A 19,720-nucleotide genomic window follows, 5' to 3' on the forward strand; every position below is an offset into this window, starting at 1 on the left:
GTGTTCACTTGAAGGTGTGTTCACCTGAAGGTGTGTTCACCTGGGGCGTTTTCACCTGGGGGTGTGTTCACCTGGAGGCGTGTTCACTTGAAGGTGTGTTCACCTGAAGGTGTGTTCACCTGGGGTGTGTTCACCTGGGGGTGTGTTCACCTGAAGTCGTGCACCATTAGCAGACATTTGGAAAAATGATGCATCGATCCAGAAATGGCAGGCTTTGAGGGAATCAGTCCTTCTCAGAAGTGCCCCTCCTGCTTCCCTTTAATTTAAACGGATCTTAAATTATTCAGTGTTCTTAAATAAGTGAGACTAATCAAATAGAAATTTATTCAGAAGCTCTCATCTTAACTAATAATTTTATGAAATGAGATGCTAGAGAGATAATTATGTTTGGAACATAGTGGTCTTTTTACATCTAGGATTATCAAAGCTAATGTCACAATTAAATTAATATGAGTCACTAAAACTGGTATTTGAGGTCTTGGTTATTATGAGGATAAAATTATATATTTGTATTTTAATGAGAGTACCGCTCTTTACTTTGGTTTCTTCTGTAGATGTTTAAATTTTTTCCTAACATACTAACTGGAGGGTGACTTTCTCCCCAGATATATAGTAAATAAGATTTAGGCTTTTTTATTCAGTGTTGATGAAACTATTCTTTATAGCTACAGTTTATTTACCCATGTACAGAAAATTCAGAAAACAATGTATTTTGTAAGCAGAACGGGATCAGGTTTTCTGTGTAGGTGGAGCTCAGTTTCCATATGTCTTGTGGTCAGTGAGACATAACTAAAATGGGTTTAATCTTTAAGGTTTTCACATTTTTCTGTAATTTGTAATTCTTTGGATTTTTTTTAAAGATCTCATAATACTCAGTAGTTATTTCAAGGGTTCTGTGCAAAAAAAAAAAAAAGGATATGAATAGATAGTAAAATTATGTTTGCATTCCTGGTCCTTAGTTTAAATCTTAAGATGTACTCATACCACCCCCGGAATAAAAAGTTTAGAAGGAAGGTCATAGAATTAGTGCAAATATCTATAAAGGTCTTAGGCCGATAGTGTCACCTATCCTAGTCAAAGGGACCAGGAACGGTAAAGAACAGTAATTTTCAGCCAATAACATTGTGTTGCCAATTTTCAGAAAATAGATTAAAACATTACTAAAGTATAGGGTTTCAAAATCAATTTGAAATAATTAGAAATTCTCAAAAAGTTGATCTCAGTTGGCCTCTGTTTGGAATTAACCAAAACGTAGACACAGGCAAAGTGCTGGCATCTGTCACTGGAGGACGAGAGCCTGACTTATCTTCACGGCTCCATGCGTAGTCAAGTCACCTGCTCTTGGAGAGAAACCACCGCTAAATGTAACTTGCTATCTGGTGCAATGCCAAGCCGTGTTTATGAGATTGGGGTCTTATTTGCACTATTAATTTGAAAACAAAAAAATGGTAATGTTAAAAGTCCACGTTTTATCGTCATTATCTAGCACTTGACAGTTGAATTTCTTTGGCAGTCATTATTTATTTAGCAGTTTCTACTTCCAGCATGCTTTACGCCTGTTAATTACCTAACACAAACAGTAGTAAGAGCCTCCTGATTTTTATAGGTGGAGGAACTAGCGGAGCCATTAAGATCTGCCCGGGGTTCAGTTTCATTGCCCTTGACATTTTCTCTGCAGCTTAATCCCTGTGACTCCTCAGCTTCCCACTTCTTAAAGAGTGATAAGCACATTTAGTGCCTCTGTAACGTTTTCGGCTGTATTCTCTCCTTTTGCTGGACTCCTTTGGATCAAATTTTTGGTTTTATAACAAAGAAGTAGAAGTCACCCCCTACCAGATCTTTTTCTTATTCCCCCCGAGTTCTTTCATCCTGAAATCATAAAAATAGTTACCCTCTGAAACAGATCAGGAAATAGATTGTCCATTTTCCTAGACCTTATACATTGTTTTTAAAAGTTTGTGTAGGCTGGACACAGTGCTCACGCCTATCGTCCTGACCCTTTGGATGGTGGAGCTGGGAGGATCATTTGAAGTCAGGGATTTGAGACCAGCCTGGCCAACAAGTGAGACCCCTTTTCTACAAAAAGGTAGAAAAATTGGCCAGGCAAAGGCATGCGTGCCTATGGGCCCAGGTCCTGGGGAGACTGAGGCAGCAGGATCACTCGAGCACAGGAGTGTGTGGTTGCTGTGAGGTGTGATGACACCACTGCACTCTAGCCTGGGCTACAGAGTGAGACCCTGTCTCAAAAAATAAATAAAATAAAAAAGTTTTTGTAAACAGTTTTTTGACTTTTAGCTATATATTATCTGTTGAACATTATCTGGAATTTTTGGTAAAAATTATGCATCTTTCTCATCACTTAAAAATATAGGGCACACAGGTAATGCACAGTTCTAGCCAGGTTCCTTGGCCTTGCTTGCATCTGGTTTTTGTTCTTATTTTGCTCTGGTCTCAGCCCATACTACACATGTACCACTGAAGTGACAGTATAATGACGCTTAATTTCTCTGTTTTATGTAGACAGTGTTTCCGGTGCCCAGTCTTAAGGATAAAATGGTAGAGATTCATTACAGTCACTTTGTGGCTGTTAAATTATTTTATACGATGGTGATGATTCTGATTATAGAGCATTTATTTCACACTTTAAATTTATAAAGTACTTTGTAAGACCGTCTTAGTTATTTTTATGCCTTACATTGATTCAAAGTCTTTTCAACACAGCTGATTGACCACTTTCAGGTAATTATAAAATGATTACTTCTAGCTAATATTTGACTTCTCTTGAAATCCAGTCATTCTTTAAGTGTCCTTAAAGGGGCTGTGGTAGAAGACGGAGGGAGGGATGACCTGGGTGAGTGGCTCACACCTGCAGGTAACGGGTGACTGTCCCTCCCTTCATGTCACTTTCTAATGGGGCAGATATGCTCTGGCCGTCCTACTTGCTTTAACCCTCAGGAGGGTTCCCATCTCTGTGTCTCCTTTTCTAACTTCTCTTGTGGAGTCCACTTTCTCAGAGTCCTTTTTCCTGGCTGCGTTAGTAAATACAGAAGAACCTCCATAGCCGACCCCCTTCCCTACACTGACCTCTCCTTCACCTGACCTCATTTCCTAGACCAGACATGCACCACATCCCCATGTCTGCACAGCAGGCCTAGTTCCTTATGTTGACCACCTCCGTGTGTTGACCATTTGGTCACAGTCCCTTGGGTGGTCAGCTTACTGAGGTTCTGCTGTACTGAGCAAATGAATCAACAGTTAGGTGTGCATCTGTGCTAACGGTAGGCAGAGCTTTGGACTGTGTTCAGAGTTCAGAAACAACATCCTTTGACCGTGCACTTCCCATGTTCTATGCTGGGAATCATGGTGCACACACTCGGGGCTGTGTAGAGAGCAGTGGTTCCTTATTTCTACAAATGCATTAGGAACAACACAGAGGCTCTGCTTCAAGTCTGTAGAATTTCCAAGCAGGTATTTAAATGCAGGAAGTAGCGAGAACAATACGCTCTCTCCTCTGCCCTTCTTGAGAAAAGCGTGCACTTGGGAATGGTCCACGGTGCTTTCTCGGCCACCTGATTTGGTCCCCGCATCTGGGCTGTGGTAAGATAGTCCATGGACGCACGTCCACTTCTCCACGCACTTCACCTGTACCCCTCTCCAGGGTTAGAAACTGGACAGCGGCCAGCAGGGGAATGCCCTGACCCAGCCAAGATTGTGGGGTCAGAGCCCTCTCTGCACCTGCCCTGCTGGCCTGTGCTCTTGGGCGTGGTAGCGAGTGATACTGGGCATTTTCTCTTGTCCAGAGGCTGAGTGTGTGTTCACTTCTGTTGTTTGGTTGGTTGGTTCTTAGTTTTTACTCATGATGTTTTCTTTTTATGAAAATTTCTCTGCAACCATTGTGACCAGGTGGAGAAAACGGCCCCTTAAATTTATCCACAATTTCTGGAAAAGTCAGCTGGATATATTTTGCAGATACTCACAAAATTGAAACAAGGGAAAGTGCAGATGTGAAAATAATTACATTTCAGACCGCTAACAGGTGGTTTTATAATCCTCAACTGGAAGAAATATGGTCTGTCTGAAAGGTGTTGGAGAAGCAGCCTCAGCACATCAGGATAAAGGGGCAGCGTTTCCCAAACAACTTACAAAAGTGGCCGAGAGCCGAGGCTGCCTCTGGGAGGAGGCCTTCAGTGCTGCCGAGTTCATTTTGGTCCAAAAGTTGGTGCTTTGTTGGGCTCTGGGTCACCAGCAAGAGAACTGCCTCTGGCCACCTTCAGTTAGGTAGGGAATTACTTCAGAAGGCTGGAGGCTGGGGGACAGTGGCATCACCTCTCCAGAAGGTTTTACAGCAGGAACTAAAGCAAAGTTTGGGATTTGCAGCTGCCATCGTGAAGGTGCACAGTCCAGGTGACACATTCTCTGTCAGGTTACTGGAACACGAGCAATCCATTCTCTGGACTCACAGGGGAAGCCCCTGAGCCTGCCGTCCTCTCCCTGTGCTGGGAGGTAATGGAGACATCATGGTGGGAATTCTGTGAATGGGCTCAGGGCCCTCATAGGAAGGGGACAAACGCTAGAGACGCTAGACCTGTGCGCGCCCCCTCCCCCCCCCAAAAAAAAGAAAAAGAAAACTGGCCACCTCAAGTGCATGCTAAGGCTCTGGGGTCAGATTGCTCACGTTCTAGTAACCTGCATTGCCACTTACCAGCTGGTTGAGCTTTCCTGTGCCTCAGTTTACTTATCTCTAAAAAGGGGGTGGAAATAGTCCCTCTTAGGGTTGCAAGGATTAAGCAGGCGCGAAGGGTCTGGCCCGTGGCAGGGGCCGTGTTGGCTGTGGGTGAGTGAATCGGCATCTGCAGAGGAAGCAGCACACAGCTGGCAGGCAGACTGCCCAGCCGCTTCTCAGGGACCCTCCAATGGCCTTTCTGTTCCACCACTGGTTTGTGGACCTGTTCCCTTCACAGCTGAGCCTATTAGCATTTGCTGTGCCCTTTAATTTTCAGTGTCAATATTAACTTGTTCCCTAAAGTCCTCTCCCTTTCTTCCTGTCCCAGCATCTAACTGAGATGAAGAGGGATGTTCTATTCAGTTCTATTCTGCAGTGAGTGGAAATTGTTTGCACCACTTCCCACCTGTGCCCCGCTTGCCCCTGGCATCCCCCCACCCCCAGGCATCTCTGCCTCCCCTGCCAGCTCTCTCCTCTCATTAACTGGGAGTGAGGAAATCACGTGACTTTGGGAGCTGACAGGCTTGTGTCCGTAGGAATTCGCTTGAAGCCATCAGCCATCTCCTTTTTCCATTCTGATGTTCTGGGTAGACCAGGTGATCACATGGTTGCAGTGGCCATGTCACTGGCTGGAGAGAGCCGTGATAACAGACTCCACCATTGCGGGCAGGTGGAGCTGCGTGATCTGCTGGGCTGAGGCTCCAAAGCGATTCTCACCAATTTATAGGCTTGTAAATTGTGTTTGTGAGCGTGGAACGTCTTTGTTCTCTCCGCAGTGAAATGAATCATTGCCGTTCGGTTTTGTTTTCTTTGATGGTAACTGGCCCCTCATCAGTCAGAGCTCTATGGCAATGCCATATTTATGTACGAGAGCCTTCCTTTCTTCTCTGGACACATTGCGTTGTTATAATTATTGTGATCGTGGAGGTTGTGGTTGTAAAATTAGTAACTCATTCACAAATGTCAAAAAACCAGCCTTGGTTGTACTCTCCTGCCTCCCCTGCTCCCCGGCCCCGACCACGCCGTGCCTTTCCCAGAAGACACTCGCTGTGTCATACTTTGCATTCCCTCCAGATTTATTTTATGCACAGTTGAATATACGTTCCTTCCCCTTTCTCAGCAGATGGCAGCGTGTTACAGTGTTCTCTGCCCTGCTGCTTTTACTCAACAATGCATCTTGGAGATCTTTACATATAAGTATATGAAGAGATGTCTCATTTCTTTATTATAGTTGCAGAATATTCCATCAGATGGATATGCCCAAATGTACTCAAGCACTTTCCCACAGATGCAGATTTAGACTTCCTATGGATTTTGAGATGCAAGTTCTAGATTAAAAAAAAAAATCAATGAATGGAGTTGATACTGAGTGCACGTAGCTTTTAGCATCGTGTTGTGTTGTTTGTGAGGGATGTGTTAAGGGTATTGGAGGGGTTTTCAGTGGTGCATTTACCTTTGGAGTGTACTTTTGGCAACCCTAGAATAATCAAGGGGAACTGTGCACCCTCTTTCAGTGCATTATTTTGTAAGCTGTTGGATTTGGAAACCAACCAGTTTGTCTTTGTTATTCTCTGAGTCCAGCCAGATGTGTCTAGTTTTCATAAGGTTGATGAAGAGAAATAAAGAATTGGTACCCATGTTTCAGAAAGGGTTTGAACCATTGTGGGGTCTTTCCTGGATGATACATAGCTCATCTTTCCATCAGTTCTTGTCTAGTTGTTGCCTAAGCAGGCTAGAGTTGGGATGAGAGAAGGCAGGACTGTAACTTTCTTGAGGGAAAGGTGGCTGACACATCTGAGCTCGTAAATACTTATTTAATTGAATGGGAAACAGGATCAAAGAATTCTAAAGTATGGTAAAGACAGCCCTCACAGTATATTACTGTGGACATCGTGCAGAAGTGTAGATATTAAAGCCTTAATATGCCTGGATGTTTGAACTAGCAGAGCATTGGAAGATGAAAGTCATAATTTAGGAAGGAATAAGCTATAAAGTTCACTTACCACTTCCTTTTGAAGTACTGGTTGTAATGACCTTGAAAGTCTTATTTATAGCTAAACATAAACCTGGAAATACAATTGGGTAGATTATTTTAACCTGTTAGCAAAATGTCTGAGTAGCTAAGAAACGGATCCTATTTTTGTGGGTCTGAAGATGAAACAGCAACTTCGTGTGATGGGAAACACCCCAGTGACCATCTTCCTTGGACCCTTTGGAGAATTTTGTGCCCTTCCGGGCAGGGAGCTCAATTTTCAGGATACTGGCTGAGTATCTGTATTTTTTGTTTGTTTCGAGTGTAATTTTTCTTGTTCGTCTGTAGATTCTTTTAGCAATTAGGTTAAATACTGGTTGAGTCACATAACATTAGGCAGAAACAATTTCTGTTCGTTCAGTGTTGTGGAAAATAAGCCTCCTTGCCTTTCTCTAATGTAATTTATCCTTCAAATTATAGGAGAAGCATAAAGAGAGTTAAGATTGCCTGTCCTGATGATTTATTTCTTTGGGAACCAGTGAAAAGTTCAAAGTGATGAGTAGTGATTCTAATGCGTGTACAAACACCTGCTGTTGTAAGTGTGGAGTTCTGAGCGTGGTGGCCTTGTAGGAGCCTCTGATCATCACATCAGAAAGTCAGTTTCTGCATTATCTATTTATGGTGGGAACTCGGAGCCAGTGGAGCTTGCATCAGAGTTGAGACCATTTTGTGTTGGTTGTTGGTATGCGGCTTCACAAAGTTATGGATTTGGTGGGGGAGGGGAGAGTGTCACTCAGGTCTCCGGATGTTTTGTGATGCCGTGGAGTGTGACGGGTTCGCTGTGTTACCTTCCTCTGGCTCCTCAGCCAGGGAACCAGAACCAAACTGGATTCAGGGTCAGGGTCCCTGTGTCACTGTCTAGTCGTAGAGATGCCGTCTTTTGATTCTTGGTTCACACGTGTCTTCCCTATAGGGTTTTACCTTAAGAACTGTTGATTTGGAGTAGGATTTTCTTCTTTCATCTAGTTTACTGGGTTCCAAGTTCAATCTCTCTGTGCCCAGAGCCCCTTGAAAGCTTTTGCTGCCATTCCATCCAGCTCTCGTCTTTCTCAGAGTTCCTCAGCTGCGGAGAGGCTGGTTCGGCACGAGGCGTTACTGTAATTTAGAAAAGTGGACGTGACAGGCAGCTGATCCCACTAGAAAGACATCGGTGCACAGGCAACTCATCTGTGCCACGGCCAGTGTCTGCATCCACAAACTTGAGTCCAGAAGGGACTCCAGCCAAACTGACAAGCTGCACGTTCCCTGGCCTTGTCTCTATACTGTCACGGTCATTGCCACTGAGTCTCCCTGGCTCTGGGCAGGGGCTGTGTGACTGGTGTTGGGGCAGGTTCGCTGTGGCTCTGTGTTGGGTGAAGCACATTGTGGTGGCTTAGATGTGGGCCCCGTGGTCCCATTCCGAGCTTTGCCTCATTTCCTTAATCTCAGACCAGTTCTTAGGAAAAGGGGATGCTTGTCCCTCTGTAGCCTCTCCGGCCTGAATACCAGTCCTTCCAGATTCCTCTTTTCTCCTTTATATTTGGGGGATGTGGTTTTCCAAACCCTCACTTTCATTTGAACCCCTTGTGTGCTCACTGGGTTATGAGCATTTGTTCCTGTTCTCACAGGAAAGACTCTTAAATTGTCTCTTACTGCTACTTTTTTTTTTTTTTTTACTATTCTGAGGAATGTTCTTCTCAATCTTAGGGATGCTCTATTTTTTTCCTGTTTTGTTTCTTTGTTGGTAAAATCTGTTTGCATCTCCCATCTTCACTGCTTCCCCTGCAGGGCTGCAGACTCCTGTGCCAGAGGTCATTGTTGACGTTGAGTCCATGGACATCTTCCCAGTGGGCTGGTGTGAAGCAAATTCTTACCCACTGACGACACCACACAAGACAGTCTGTAAGTGGGGCCGGGGCAGAGGGGATGGTGGGCCTGGGGCAGAGGGGACGGTGGGGCCGGGGCAGAGGGGATGGTGGAGAACGCCCATGACTTAGTGAATAAATACGCAGTTTTGTAAAAGGAATTACAGCAGGTTGTAAAAAGCAGAAATGGTTTAAGACTTTCCACTGAGCACTAATTTTACCCTTGCTGTCCTCTAAGCGTGTCTGCATGAGACAAACTTTTAAGACACATTTCACAGGCTGATAAACTACATCGCAAGGGAAGGTCACAGTGGAAAAAACAATCCCTGAAATCTTGGCTCCCAGTTCAGTACACAATCCGTTGTTTTGATGGGAAGAATTTTGTTAGATACTATTCTTTTGTATTATTAGTTCTTAGAGAGAACTGATTTTTCTCATGAAGTTTCTCCTAAAGGAATCATAATTGGTCCCCAGTGATTTACTGACTGACATATTTATAAGCATTGAACCTACTCTTGGCACTAACTAATCAGTGAGGTTTCAACTGTACTTTCAAAAAGTATATTGCCTATATCCTTTTGGTCACAGAAATGTCACATTAAACAATTCACAACATGCGTACGTACACACACACACACACACGTTTAAATAGATACACCAGGGTGTTTTTACAGGTGTTATTGTAGGTCATTATCATGGAATGGTGTATTGGATAGGTCTTCAAACCTACTGCATGCATTGTAATGTGTATCCAAATTGTTATTTAACATTACAAGTCCTTAAAGGTAATCAGTTTTAACCTTTAGTTAGAGCGATCATATTTCCATTATTTTCTTTTGGAGTTTCCATACCAGCTGACTTCTTTTCTAGCATCCCGTCCGTGCCACACTCCTGTAGATCCTCAGAACATTTCTTTAAACAAAGATGCAAGAATCTTTGTTAACAGAATTTTTTTTTTTTTGGCCGGGGCTGGGTTTGAACCTCTGGCATATGGGGCCGGTGCCCTACTCTTTTGAGCCACAGGCACCACCCAACAGACTTTTTGTTTAATGGAATTTCCAGGGTTTCCAGCAATTTCCTTGCTCCGTATTCATCAAGAAGAGAACAGGACAGTCTCTATGTGAAGCAAAGCAGGTGGATCAGATCAGAGACAGAGGCCAGGGTGGGTTTTTCGGGATGCTTCTTTCCCTGTCCCCTCCTGTTGATTACGTGTGATCCAAGCACAGTAATATCTTGTCCTCGCTTTAAACTATTTCTTAAGTTTTGAACATAGAATAATTATTTTGATCTCAGAGACATTCTTTTTTTCTCCTAATGTAAACTGGTCCTTGCCCCATTCTGCCAGCTGGCCAGTAGCTGGGTCTCCGGGGTCCTGCCTTGGGCCTGGGGCTTCACCTTTTTCATCCGCACACACTGTCCCTTAGCATCCTGGGTTCCCTTCCTACGGATTTGGAAGGGTGCAAGTGCTTTGAGTTTTTCTGCAGCAAAACCATATCTGTGGACATAGTAGTGTTGCTGCTTTATTTGACATTTGCATCCTGGCACCATGCCCAGAGTATTGGACAGTCAAGTGGCCCCACCCCATTAACAAGGACCCAGTTAGACAGTTAATTCCGGGCTTGTTTTTCACCTTGAAGATCATAAAGTTCATACCTTTTTATAGTAATGCCTGGAACTGAATACCAAATAAAGAGTGACTGGAATTTTGCTCAGAATTTTTCTTATTTACTTTTGCTTGCCTTTTAGCTTTAAGGAGGCAGACTCTGACCCTAAACCTGCCAGACTCCAACAGCTTTGAGAAGTTTTGTCAGAGTTAATTTACGCTTCTGTTGGAAGATGCAGGGTTATCTGAGGATGCCAGATTAGCAGAGGCTCTGGTCTATTTTTTTAAGGTGACCATAATCAGTTATAAAATATTTATATTTTATAAATATAAAAAATCACAATTTGCTGGTTTATGTCAGGGTTTGAGGAGGCATATTTGCTCCCCACTCACTGTCCTTAGGTTAAAAAATGTTCACGTCTCATGTGCCTCTGGTGATATCATAACATGGTCTTTCTTGCCACAATTTCTACGGGAAACAGTCATTCTGGATAATTGGACACTGAACATGTGTGTTTACATGATGTGTAACAGGTGTACACTTACTCTTCCTTATTAAATGCACATTTTAAAATAAAATAGCCAGTGTCGTGAGAAGGGTCAAGGTCATGGGTTCTATCTAGTACCGTCTCACTTCTGGGGAGCCAACATTTGACTTATTCTACAAGAAATTGATACATTTTCAGTATTTTAATTGTTACTTTAAAACAGGCACATTTTTACACTGTAACCCATTTTCTAAAATGCACTCGCCCCTCTAACAAAGCTGATTTTCTTCCTTTTTATTGTTTTGTCTGTTTTACAGTACAGAAGAAGAGAAAGATCGCAGTTGTACAACCGGAAAAACAGTGAGTGTTTCTTTTTTGCCTTTTTCCCCCTACACTGCATGGCAAACCAGTGTCTGTATAAAGGATGGAGGGAAGCGTGGCTGTTTTGTTAAGAGTTCACTAACGGATAGCTCACTGGTAAAAGTGACAGTCAAACGGGGCTGCTTTTACTCGCCGAGTGCCTGTTATGCTCAAGACACGGAGCTTGCCTCCAAGGAATTCACAGTCCAGATTGTCATTGATCCCTTTTCATTTCAACCTCAGCGTACTTGATAAACACCCCAGACTTGCACACGCTGCTAGTAGCGGCTCCACGTGCGGGAGATTCTTAGCGCCCCAGCCCCTGCCTGGCAGGTTAGATCTGCGACCACCTCTTTTCCCTGCTGGGAATGCTGCCTCTTGGCCTCTCTGGTCTTGGCCGGGCCTGGGAGGTGGAAAGCTTGAGTCTGACTTCAGCTCTGCCACTTCCCCGCTGGGTGAACTTGAGCATGTCCCTGGAATTCCCTGCATCTTGGTGCCCTCGGTGGTAAAATGCCTATTTCAGGATTTTTATGAAAGTTAAATTAGGTTCATGTGAACAAAAACGTGTGAGTCTTAAATCACTGAACAAATATAGGTAACACTCCCACTCCCCACCCCTGTCTTAGTTGTAATTTTATGAGGAAAAACTGTCGGGGCTGAGTGTGTACAGGCAGGCGCTATGTTTTTGAAAAGTTGTAACTGCTGGCAACGTTTGTGTATATTGAAAACTATTTAAAATACACTAAAATGTATGTTCCATGCCAAGAGATTCTGAAAGAGAACTGAAAACGTCACTTTTCACATTCAGTACTCAGGTTTAAATCAAATGAAGTTCAGCGGTGACCATGTTGTATTTGAATGAAAATAATAGTTCTGTGGGCACGTGCGGTGTAAACACAGGCAACAACAGACCCGGGACCTACCTCTGTGGTGGGGGGACTAACAGTTCTCACCCTTCACCTAGAGAGCTTTTAAAAACGCAGACTGCGGGGCCCCATCCCTGAATTCCCAGTTCAGGATGTCCAGGGTGGGGCCTGAGATTCCTCACTTCTAGCAAGTTCTCAGGAGATGCAGATGCTGTGGGTCTGGGGACCACACTTTGAGAGCCATCTGCCAGAGCTGAGCCACCAAGGTCCCGGGCCAGGGCCGCCTGTGTGTTCATGTAGCATTTCCCATCTGGTTTCTGGGCCACCAACTGGACACCCCTGAGAAACCAACTCACTTCTTTCCCCCTGAGGCTGCACTTAATGTATATATTTATTCAGCAACTTTCTTACTGAGCTCTGTCCTGGAATAAGCCCACTCTGTATTTTAAGCATCACCCCTTTATGGATTTTATTCTGAGGTCTTGGGTTTAGTGTGGCTGCGTTCCACACAGGCACGGAGGTCAGGAACCAAAGGTGAGCGGAACGTGGCTTTCAGATAGAGGTGGGAGTGAAAAAGTCCAACTTTAATTAAATGTAAGTTAATGGGTCTTCATGTCTAAAATATAATTGAGGACGTGATTACAAATCTATGAGAAGAGACAAAGCTGACAGCTGCCTACAAAGAGACTCCCTGATCCTGGGAGACCCCTGTGGGGCAGGTGCTCCCAGGCTCAGTAGGGTCAGTCGCTTCAGCAGAAGTAGATAGAGGACAGAAGAATGCTACAGAAGAATCCGAGGGCAGCTCTTCTGAAGTGACCTTTTTACTCCTGTACAGGATGGAGAGGATCCTTATCAGGATGCTCTCACCTTAGATTTCTGGAATAGTCGCTGTCCTTGATGACAAGACTTTGGAATGTAGTAGTTCCTTCTGAAGTTTATAATCCATAATGGTTTCCTCCTCTTTGTTGACAGATTGCCATCCACAGTGCCTGTTAAAAAAATACCTCATGAACTTTGTTTATTCCCTCACCTGGACACTACAGGTAAATGGTCCAGTTTCGGGCTCTCTCCCTTCCCAACTTGTAGCTGTGAGCAGAGACATCGTGTGTACACTTTTAGGTCAGTGTGAATAAATCTCAACTTCGTTTTTTGAGACAGAGTCTCACTGTATCCTGGGTAGAGTGCCGTGGTGTCTTAGCTCACAGCAACCTCAAACTCCTGGGCTCAAGGGATCCTCTTGCTTCAGCCTCCCCAGTAGCTGGGACTAAAGGCTCCCACAACAATGCTGCCTGATTTTTCTATTTTAGTAGAGACAGAGTCTCACTCTTGCTCAGCCTCAGTCTCCCATGTGCTGGGATTACAGGTGTGAACGATTGTACCCAGCTGTATCTCAACTTTGAGCTTATTTTTTTTCTATATTGCTTATATTAACAGATAACCTATCTCTTTTTTAATTTCTGAGATAAATTTTCTGTTTCTTCTCTGCTTCTTGGCCAGCAGGCAGCTCTAGATGGGTCTGGTCTGCAGAAAGAGGGTCCATGTGCTGCCTGGAAGTTCTGAGCCAGGTCAGGGCTGTGTGTGTTGGGCTGCCACGTGGAATGGGAAGGTGTGACAGTGTCCTTGCTAGGTGACCCTCTTTGGACGTGTCATCACAGTTCCACTGGCATTTTTATACTAGTGGTTAGTGCTTACATCCTTGCTGGCTTTTGAGTTACTCCTTAAAACCCTTTGTGTTTTCACAGTTGATGGTGAACAATGTGTGTTTTTTAATATGTAAATTCTTGTATTTTACAATAACCTTTGAAATTGCAGTTGTGAGCTACCCTTTGACCACCAAATCCAGTCCTAGACATGTTTGTTCATTGTCATAGCTGATTAAGAATTCTGTCTTTTAAGCCCAAATTATACTTGCTCTGAATTCCAGAATTAGAACCTGCATATCATGAGAGAATCACATTCGTTGCAATTATCTTTGTACTAAAGAGCAATTTGATGAGTAGACTTAACTAGAATTGTTTGGTGTTTTTTTTTTTCTAAAGGTCTGGAGAGGGTAATCCTACCAAAATTTTTTTGTAAATGCAGCTTCGTGCTTATTATTTTGCCTGTTGTATGGAATTCAAACTTGAGAATGGCCCTAAAGACCCACGTCAGCAAATGTTCACAGTCCATAATAGTTATGTTATTCCTTTTCTCTTATATCCGGAAGAATGGCGTTTCTGCCTCCTACCTGTTGCTTCGTAGTTGGGGTCCGTATGAGAACAAGCATCCCCAGACTGTCACAGCACCTTCCCAAATTAAAGACGGCATGTTTGCAGAATCACCCCTGTTAGTGTCCCTTGGCTTGGAGCTTGGGTAGAGCAGGGGCCCGGTGGTGAGTCTCAGCTAGAAGGGAAACCTTGGGTTGCCTTGCTAAACTTTAGAGTGAAATCTGATCATTTAATTATTCTGCTTTTTGCCTCTGGCAATTTGAGATACAAGACCAACAACTTGCCCTGCTCCTTTTGTGAGTTGAAAGAATAATAGGGTGGTGCAAATTTAAACCACAGAGAAGGCAGCCTCACAGGATCTAGTTCTGGCTTGGCCGTGAAATGACAGAACTCTTTAATAGTGCGGGTAGGCGTCTAAATTGGGAGAACAGATTGGCCTCATCTAGTAAAACCAAACATACTCAGAGCCACGGCAGACAGCCCCCTGCTCCTGTTATACACCTGCAAGAATCTCTTGCCCGTTTACTGATAGAATTTTTACATTCATATTCATTACAACACCATTGGCAATACTGAAAAAGTAGATGCAAGTATCTGTGGGTGAGAGGGCTAGACGGCTAGACTGTGATCTCTGATTCACTGAAGCAGTTCACACAAGTGAAGCAGGGATGAACTTTCTAGATAACACATTCGCCAATCTGGATGTATCTCAGAAGCTCCTCATTGAGCAGACAAGCAAATTGTTGCAGAAAATCATTTATGGAATATTTTAAAAACACCCAGAAGACCATATATTGCTTGTAGGCACACACATAATTAGGTGTTCAGTAAGGTTACAGACCTGTCGGGGAATGATGAACGCCAGGCTGAGGGCACGGTTACCTCCAGGGGACTCATGGGGCAGTGCCCATAGGAGGAGACACGGGGACTCAGGAATTCAGCTGTGCAGTCAGTGGGCTGCATTGCGACCCCTAAGTCATCATCATCTTAGTCTGAATCTTTTTGTGGTCCTGAATACTGCTTAGTAAACAGAAGCATTTGTTTGTATGGCAGAAAATCTGATCAGACCTTCTGAGATACTATTATGGATATAGTGTCCCAAAATTAGGACAGGATAGGCCTTCCTCAAAAGAAAACAATCATCTGGTTTTCCCTCCTGCTGCATTACAGTTTGGACCCAAAGTGGGGCCTTTTAATAAGAGTCCCAACAACGCTGGCCTCAGGGTGACACTGGCCCTCAAAGCTGTGCTGGCCGCCTTCAGCCCCATGTCTTTTGAAACTCGAGTGGCCTTGTCAGTCAGGACCTCGGACAGCTCTGCGAGGTCGGTTTGCTGACTAAGTGGATTGAACAAGTTTCTTGCTGGTCCTGTTGGACTTAGAGCCGCGACCCTGAACACGGCTGTTCCTCTTCTCCCGCAGGACCTGTCCACGGGAAGTATTGCTGCCCTCAGCTCTTCATCAACCACAGGTGTTTCTCAGGCCCTTACCTGAACAAGGGGAGGATTGCAGAGCTGCCTCAGTCTGTGGGGCCTGGCAAATGTGTGCTGGTTCTTAAAGAGGTAAGTCACGTGCATAGCTGCGATCAGCTTATTTTAGCAGGATCTTGGAGCTGTAGGCAGAGTTTGCCCAGGAGACCCTAGACATTGAATGACTGAGCCAGCCATGGGAGAGCAAGTCCTTCTCTATCTAGGGACTAACAGCTGCACATGAAAAGATGGAAGTACGATGTTTCTGCCCAGGAAAGACTCACAGTCTGGCAGAGGGGACAGCGCTCTCCCTGCCTCGTGAATTAGGGGAAAACGTTGCACTAGCTTTCACTAAAGTGCTTGGGGAAGGCGGGATTGATCTCATGTGGAATGAGGGTTTAGGATGGAGGAGTCGGGTTTTGCCAAGAGGCGTGGGGCACTTTGTGTGCAGCATAGAGTGTTCTGAGAATGGGTATACCCAGCTGGATTGGGGGTGGCACCTGTCTCTGTCCATCCCTCCCCAGCACCTGGGACCTGCACATTGGGACGTAATGATAAATTTGTTGGTGCAGGTATGTTCCTGCAGTTTCTGGCATGGCCATGTCCAGGCAAAGCCTCGGCTGCCGGCCATGTGGAGGGTCTTATTTTCCATTTTCTGTGGCCTTTGAGAGAGGTGACTCCTAAGGACACTGGTGGAGGCTTTCTCTCCGCTGCGTCTGTACAGCTTAGCTCACACAGGGCTTGGAGTTGGGTTGGAATTTTGGAACAGTCTCCAAACTCTTCTTGGAACTCTGTCTCTGCCCTGTCTATTAACACACCTCAGTGCTTTTTCTTTAGAAGGAAGACACCAGGAGATATCCTTTATCGCTACTGTACTTTGATGAATTTTTTTTTTAATTCATGGCACAATTCATGGATCCATTGAACAAATATTTATTAGATAACTTCCGAGGGACAGGCTCTGTCATAAGCATTGGGTCAGAAACTACATGCTGTGCCCTCTGCCTGTTGGGGTGTTGCAGTCCTGTTAGGGAGGTGATGTAATCCACAATAAGATGTATGGGTAGTGGGGCTGTCCACAGGGTGGTCTGGAGCACCGTCCTCTGGTAGCAGAGAAGAGGAGGTAAAAAGTACATGGCGGCTGACTTTTGATCTGACTTAGACAAAGCACATGGAGTTTTGACTGCCCAGCCCGCCCAAGGGCACGCAGGTGGGTGTGCAAGGTGTTTTCAGACACAGGAAGACCAGGTGAGGCTGGAGCAGAGGGACTTAGGCTGGGGATGAGTAACAGGTATTAGGGAATGCTGTATTTTGAAAAGAAAAGCAGATTGGAGTCTGGCCTTCTTCAGTGGGAGGTAGAACTGGGCAAATCAGATGGACCTACTGGGCAAGACCTTCAGCAGGTGTCATGGTTTGGACATGAACCTCTGGGTGAGGGGAGACCCTCCATGATGCTGGGCTGAAGTGCTCCCTCAGGGAGCCTCTGTGTGGGTCGGGTGTCATTGTACTGAATGACAAAGAGGGTACTGAAGTGAGGTGGAAGGTGTTTGCTTTTCTGGGCCCATTGATCTTAGTACTTAAAGAAAAAAAAATTAGTATTAGTGAGAAAAGAGCCTGTTGGAGAGAGGAAGGAGGGGTTACAGTCTGGGAGACATCTGGGAATCAGTAAGGCTGTTGTTGTGGTTATTTGTTTGACATTTGGAATGAGGGGTGGTCCCAGCTCCAAGTGAGCTTCCAAACAGAGGGAGAGAAGAACGGATGAGCAGAATCTGGCCACACGTACCCCGGGTGCCGCACCAGGGCCGCCGTGAGGTCGGGGTCTCAGTGGAGTTGTTCTCGAAACAGGCAGCGAGTGGGGGCGGGGGGGGGGAGTGGGAGCAGGTGCAGACTGGAGGATCCAGGGCATGGGGGTGGAGGCAGCAAGGATGGGGGACGCCACAGTGCCCACCCAAAATGTAAGGGAAGATGGGACACGGAAAGCAGTCTCGTCCAGGCCTGGCTGTCGTGCTGGGCCCTTCACACACGTCCTCGCTGGGCAGCAAAACGGAGCTGTTTTCATTCTTTGTGACTCACCCTCGTGCCATTGGCGTCACATCTCAAAATCAGGCAGTGTACATCTCGCTCAGCCCAAGTGGCAAGTGGATCCCATGGCTGAGAAATTTGCAACTAAAGGAAACTGGTGATTAAGGGGAAATCCCCTCCTTGGATGGGCCCCAGTGGTGTGGTTAAGCCCCAGGACCACATAGCCACATACACCAGCATGGATAGTAGATCCAGGATTACATGTGAGAATCTGTCACTATGGATGAGAGGTGAATTTCTGCAGCCGACCCGGCCTGTGGATGGAACCTTTGGGCTGGTGCCGTCTGCCTGCGTTCCCGCCTGTTTTCGTTGTGAGTGATAGAACAGAGACACAAAATCTGAAGCCACCTGCAGCCTGCCTCAGGTGCACCTTCAGGTTATGAGAACGACGCCCCTCCTTCTTACCAGCTCTGTTGATAAACAGATGACCTTGGCTGAAGGCTCTCGGGAGGCTGCACTGTTTAGCTTCACTAAATGAAGCTTTTAAGTCAAAAGTAGTTATCCCACATCAATTCCCTGGTATGTACCAGTAGCCGAATTTAAAAGCCAGGCCAGAGCCGTTTCTGATGACAAAACTAGTTTTTTGCTGATGTTTAGAAAATGCAGGCGGCAGGAAGGGGGGTGGGGGGTGGGAAGAAAAGAAAAAACGAAAAGACGAGCTCTTCAGTTCTGTGAGTGCGAGAAAAATGTGAGCTCCACCAGCCAGTATTTACGCTAATGCTCTTCCTTCAGCACCACAGCCTCCATGTGGCTTCAAATTCCAATTTACTTAAGGAGAACAAGGTCATTGAAGCAAAGATAGAGCGTGTTGCTTTTCTGGCCATCGGTGGTATTTGGAATTCGGACACTTATTATATCTTTAGAGAATGTAGAATGAGGGTTGTTTTTCCTCCTGGTCTGCGGGAAGTAGACAGCGTCTGTGGGTGAGTGGGTGCAGAGCTGGCTTCCAGCAAGGTTCAAGGCAGGCTGTGAGGTCAGGCTCTGGGCTCTAGGTGGGCAAAAGTGATCGTCAACTCACATTGTTAGCCCTCATTTTCTGGTGTCAGACTTGAATGGGCTTGGGAGGGACTGAGGGATCAGTGTCTGGCCGCAGTTCCAGAGACGGTGTGGCGAGGTAGGTGGCCCAGAAGAATCAGAACAGAGTGAGTAGGTCTCCCGTCCAGGTCCAGGTGTCCCCCACAAGCAAACTCAGATGGGCCCTGACGTGGACAGTGGCAGGTGTGCTTGGACATGTTGGGGCTTCATGGGCTGCTGGGGCCTGGTCTGGTGGAGGCTGGGACAAGGTCCAGGAGTGATGGTGTGTATCAGCATCAACCAGGACTATCTTTTTCTATCCCAGGTTCTCCCACACCCACGTATCAGGTCCCTGTCTTGTTGGCTTTTATGTCCCTCGTGCATTGCACAAAGGTCTCCAGGAAATTTTTGCTTAATAACTTATTGGCCATCTCATGGATCACCTGGCTTGCGGTGGTGACTTTATATCCCATGCATGAGGCTGGCGTTGTGTGTAGCTGTATCTGTACGTGAAAGAGAGGGTGAATGAGCCAGCCTGGGCACAAGAGACGAGAGGGGACAGCTGACCTCCGTGTGTCCTGAGGTGAAGATGTCAACCTCTGATACAGAATGGGGAAGATGGGAGAGAAGCTGCAAGTGCTCCTGGCAGGAATGGCTCTGCAAACACCCCTTTGGGAAGAGCGAGGGAGCCTGTCTATGGAGACTCCACACGCCGTGGGGAGGGTGTCCTGGGAGAATCCAGGTGGCTCGCCCAGATTTGGGGAGCATCTTGGTTCTCCACAGAAGTTATTTGACTTAAAATATCTGTCAGTATGTTGTCTTTGTTTCTGGTGAAAACCAGAAGTGTACACTTTCAGGTGGGAAATCCTCAGGAGTCCCTTTCTCAGGCTGTCCTCATGGCTTTAAGGGGTGCGGGACGGGTAGCTGCTCTCTGATGGCGCTGCCAGCTGCAGGCCTGGCCCATGTCATGTGCCCGATAGATGCTCTCTGATGGCACTGCCAGCTGCAGGCCTGGCCCATGTCGTGTGCCCGATA

At 45.7% G+C, this 19,720-nt stretch overlaps 1 protein-coding gene across 4 annotated transcripts in view; it reads left to right on the top strand.

The window, feature by feature from the left end:
- The window catches only part of SFMBT2 (Scm like with four mbt domains 2), a 214,229-nt gene that overhangs the window by 141,603 nt on the left and 52,906 nt on the right, over positions 1–19,720 (top strand). For all 4 annotated transcript variants that reach the window (XM_023511389.1, XM_023511390.1, XM_023511391.1 and 1 more), the window contains exons 12-15: positions 8,523–8,636; positions 11,008–11,050; positions 12,889–12,959; positions 15,543–15,682. In XM_023511389.1, coding sequence (XP_023367157.1) covers positions 8,523–8,636; positions 11,008–11,050; positions 12,889–12,959; positions 15,543–15,682 — 368 coding nt within the window. The remainder of the gene's footprint in view (positions 1–8,522; positions 8,637–11,007; positions 11,051–12,888; positions 12,960–15,542; positions 15,683–19,720) is intronic.

Source organism: Otolemur garnettii, unplaced genomic scaffold, assembly GCF_000181295.1.
Source record: "Otolemur garnettii isolate 467f Iridium unplaced genomic scaffold, OtoGar3 scaffold00019, whole genome shotgun sequence".
Taxonomy (NCBI): Eukaryota; Metazoa; Chordata; class Mammalia; order Primates; family Galagidae; genus Otolemur; species Otolemur garnettii.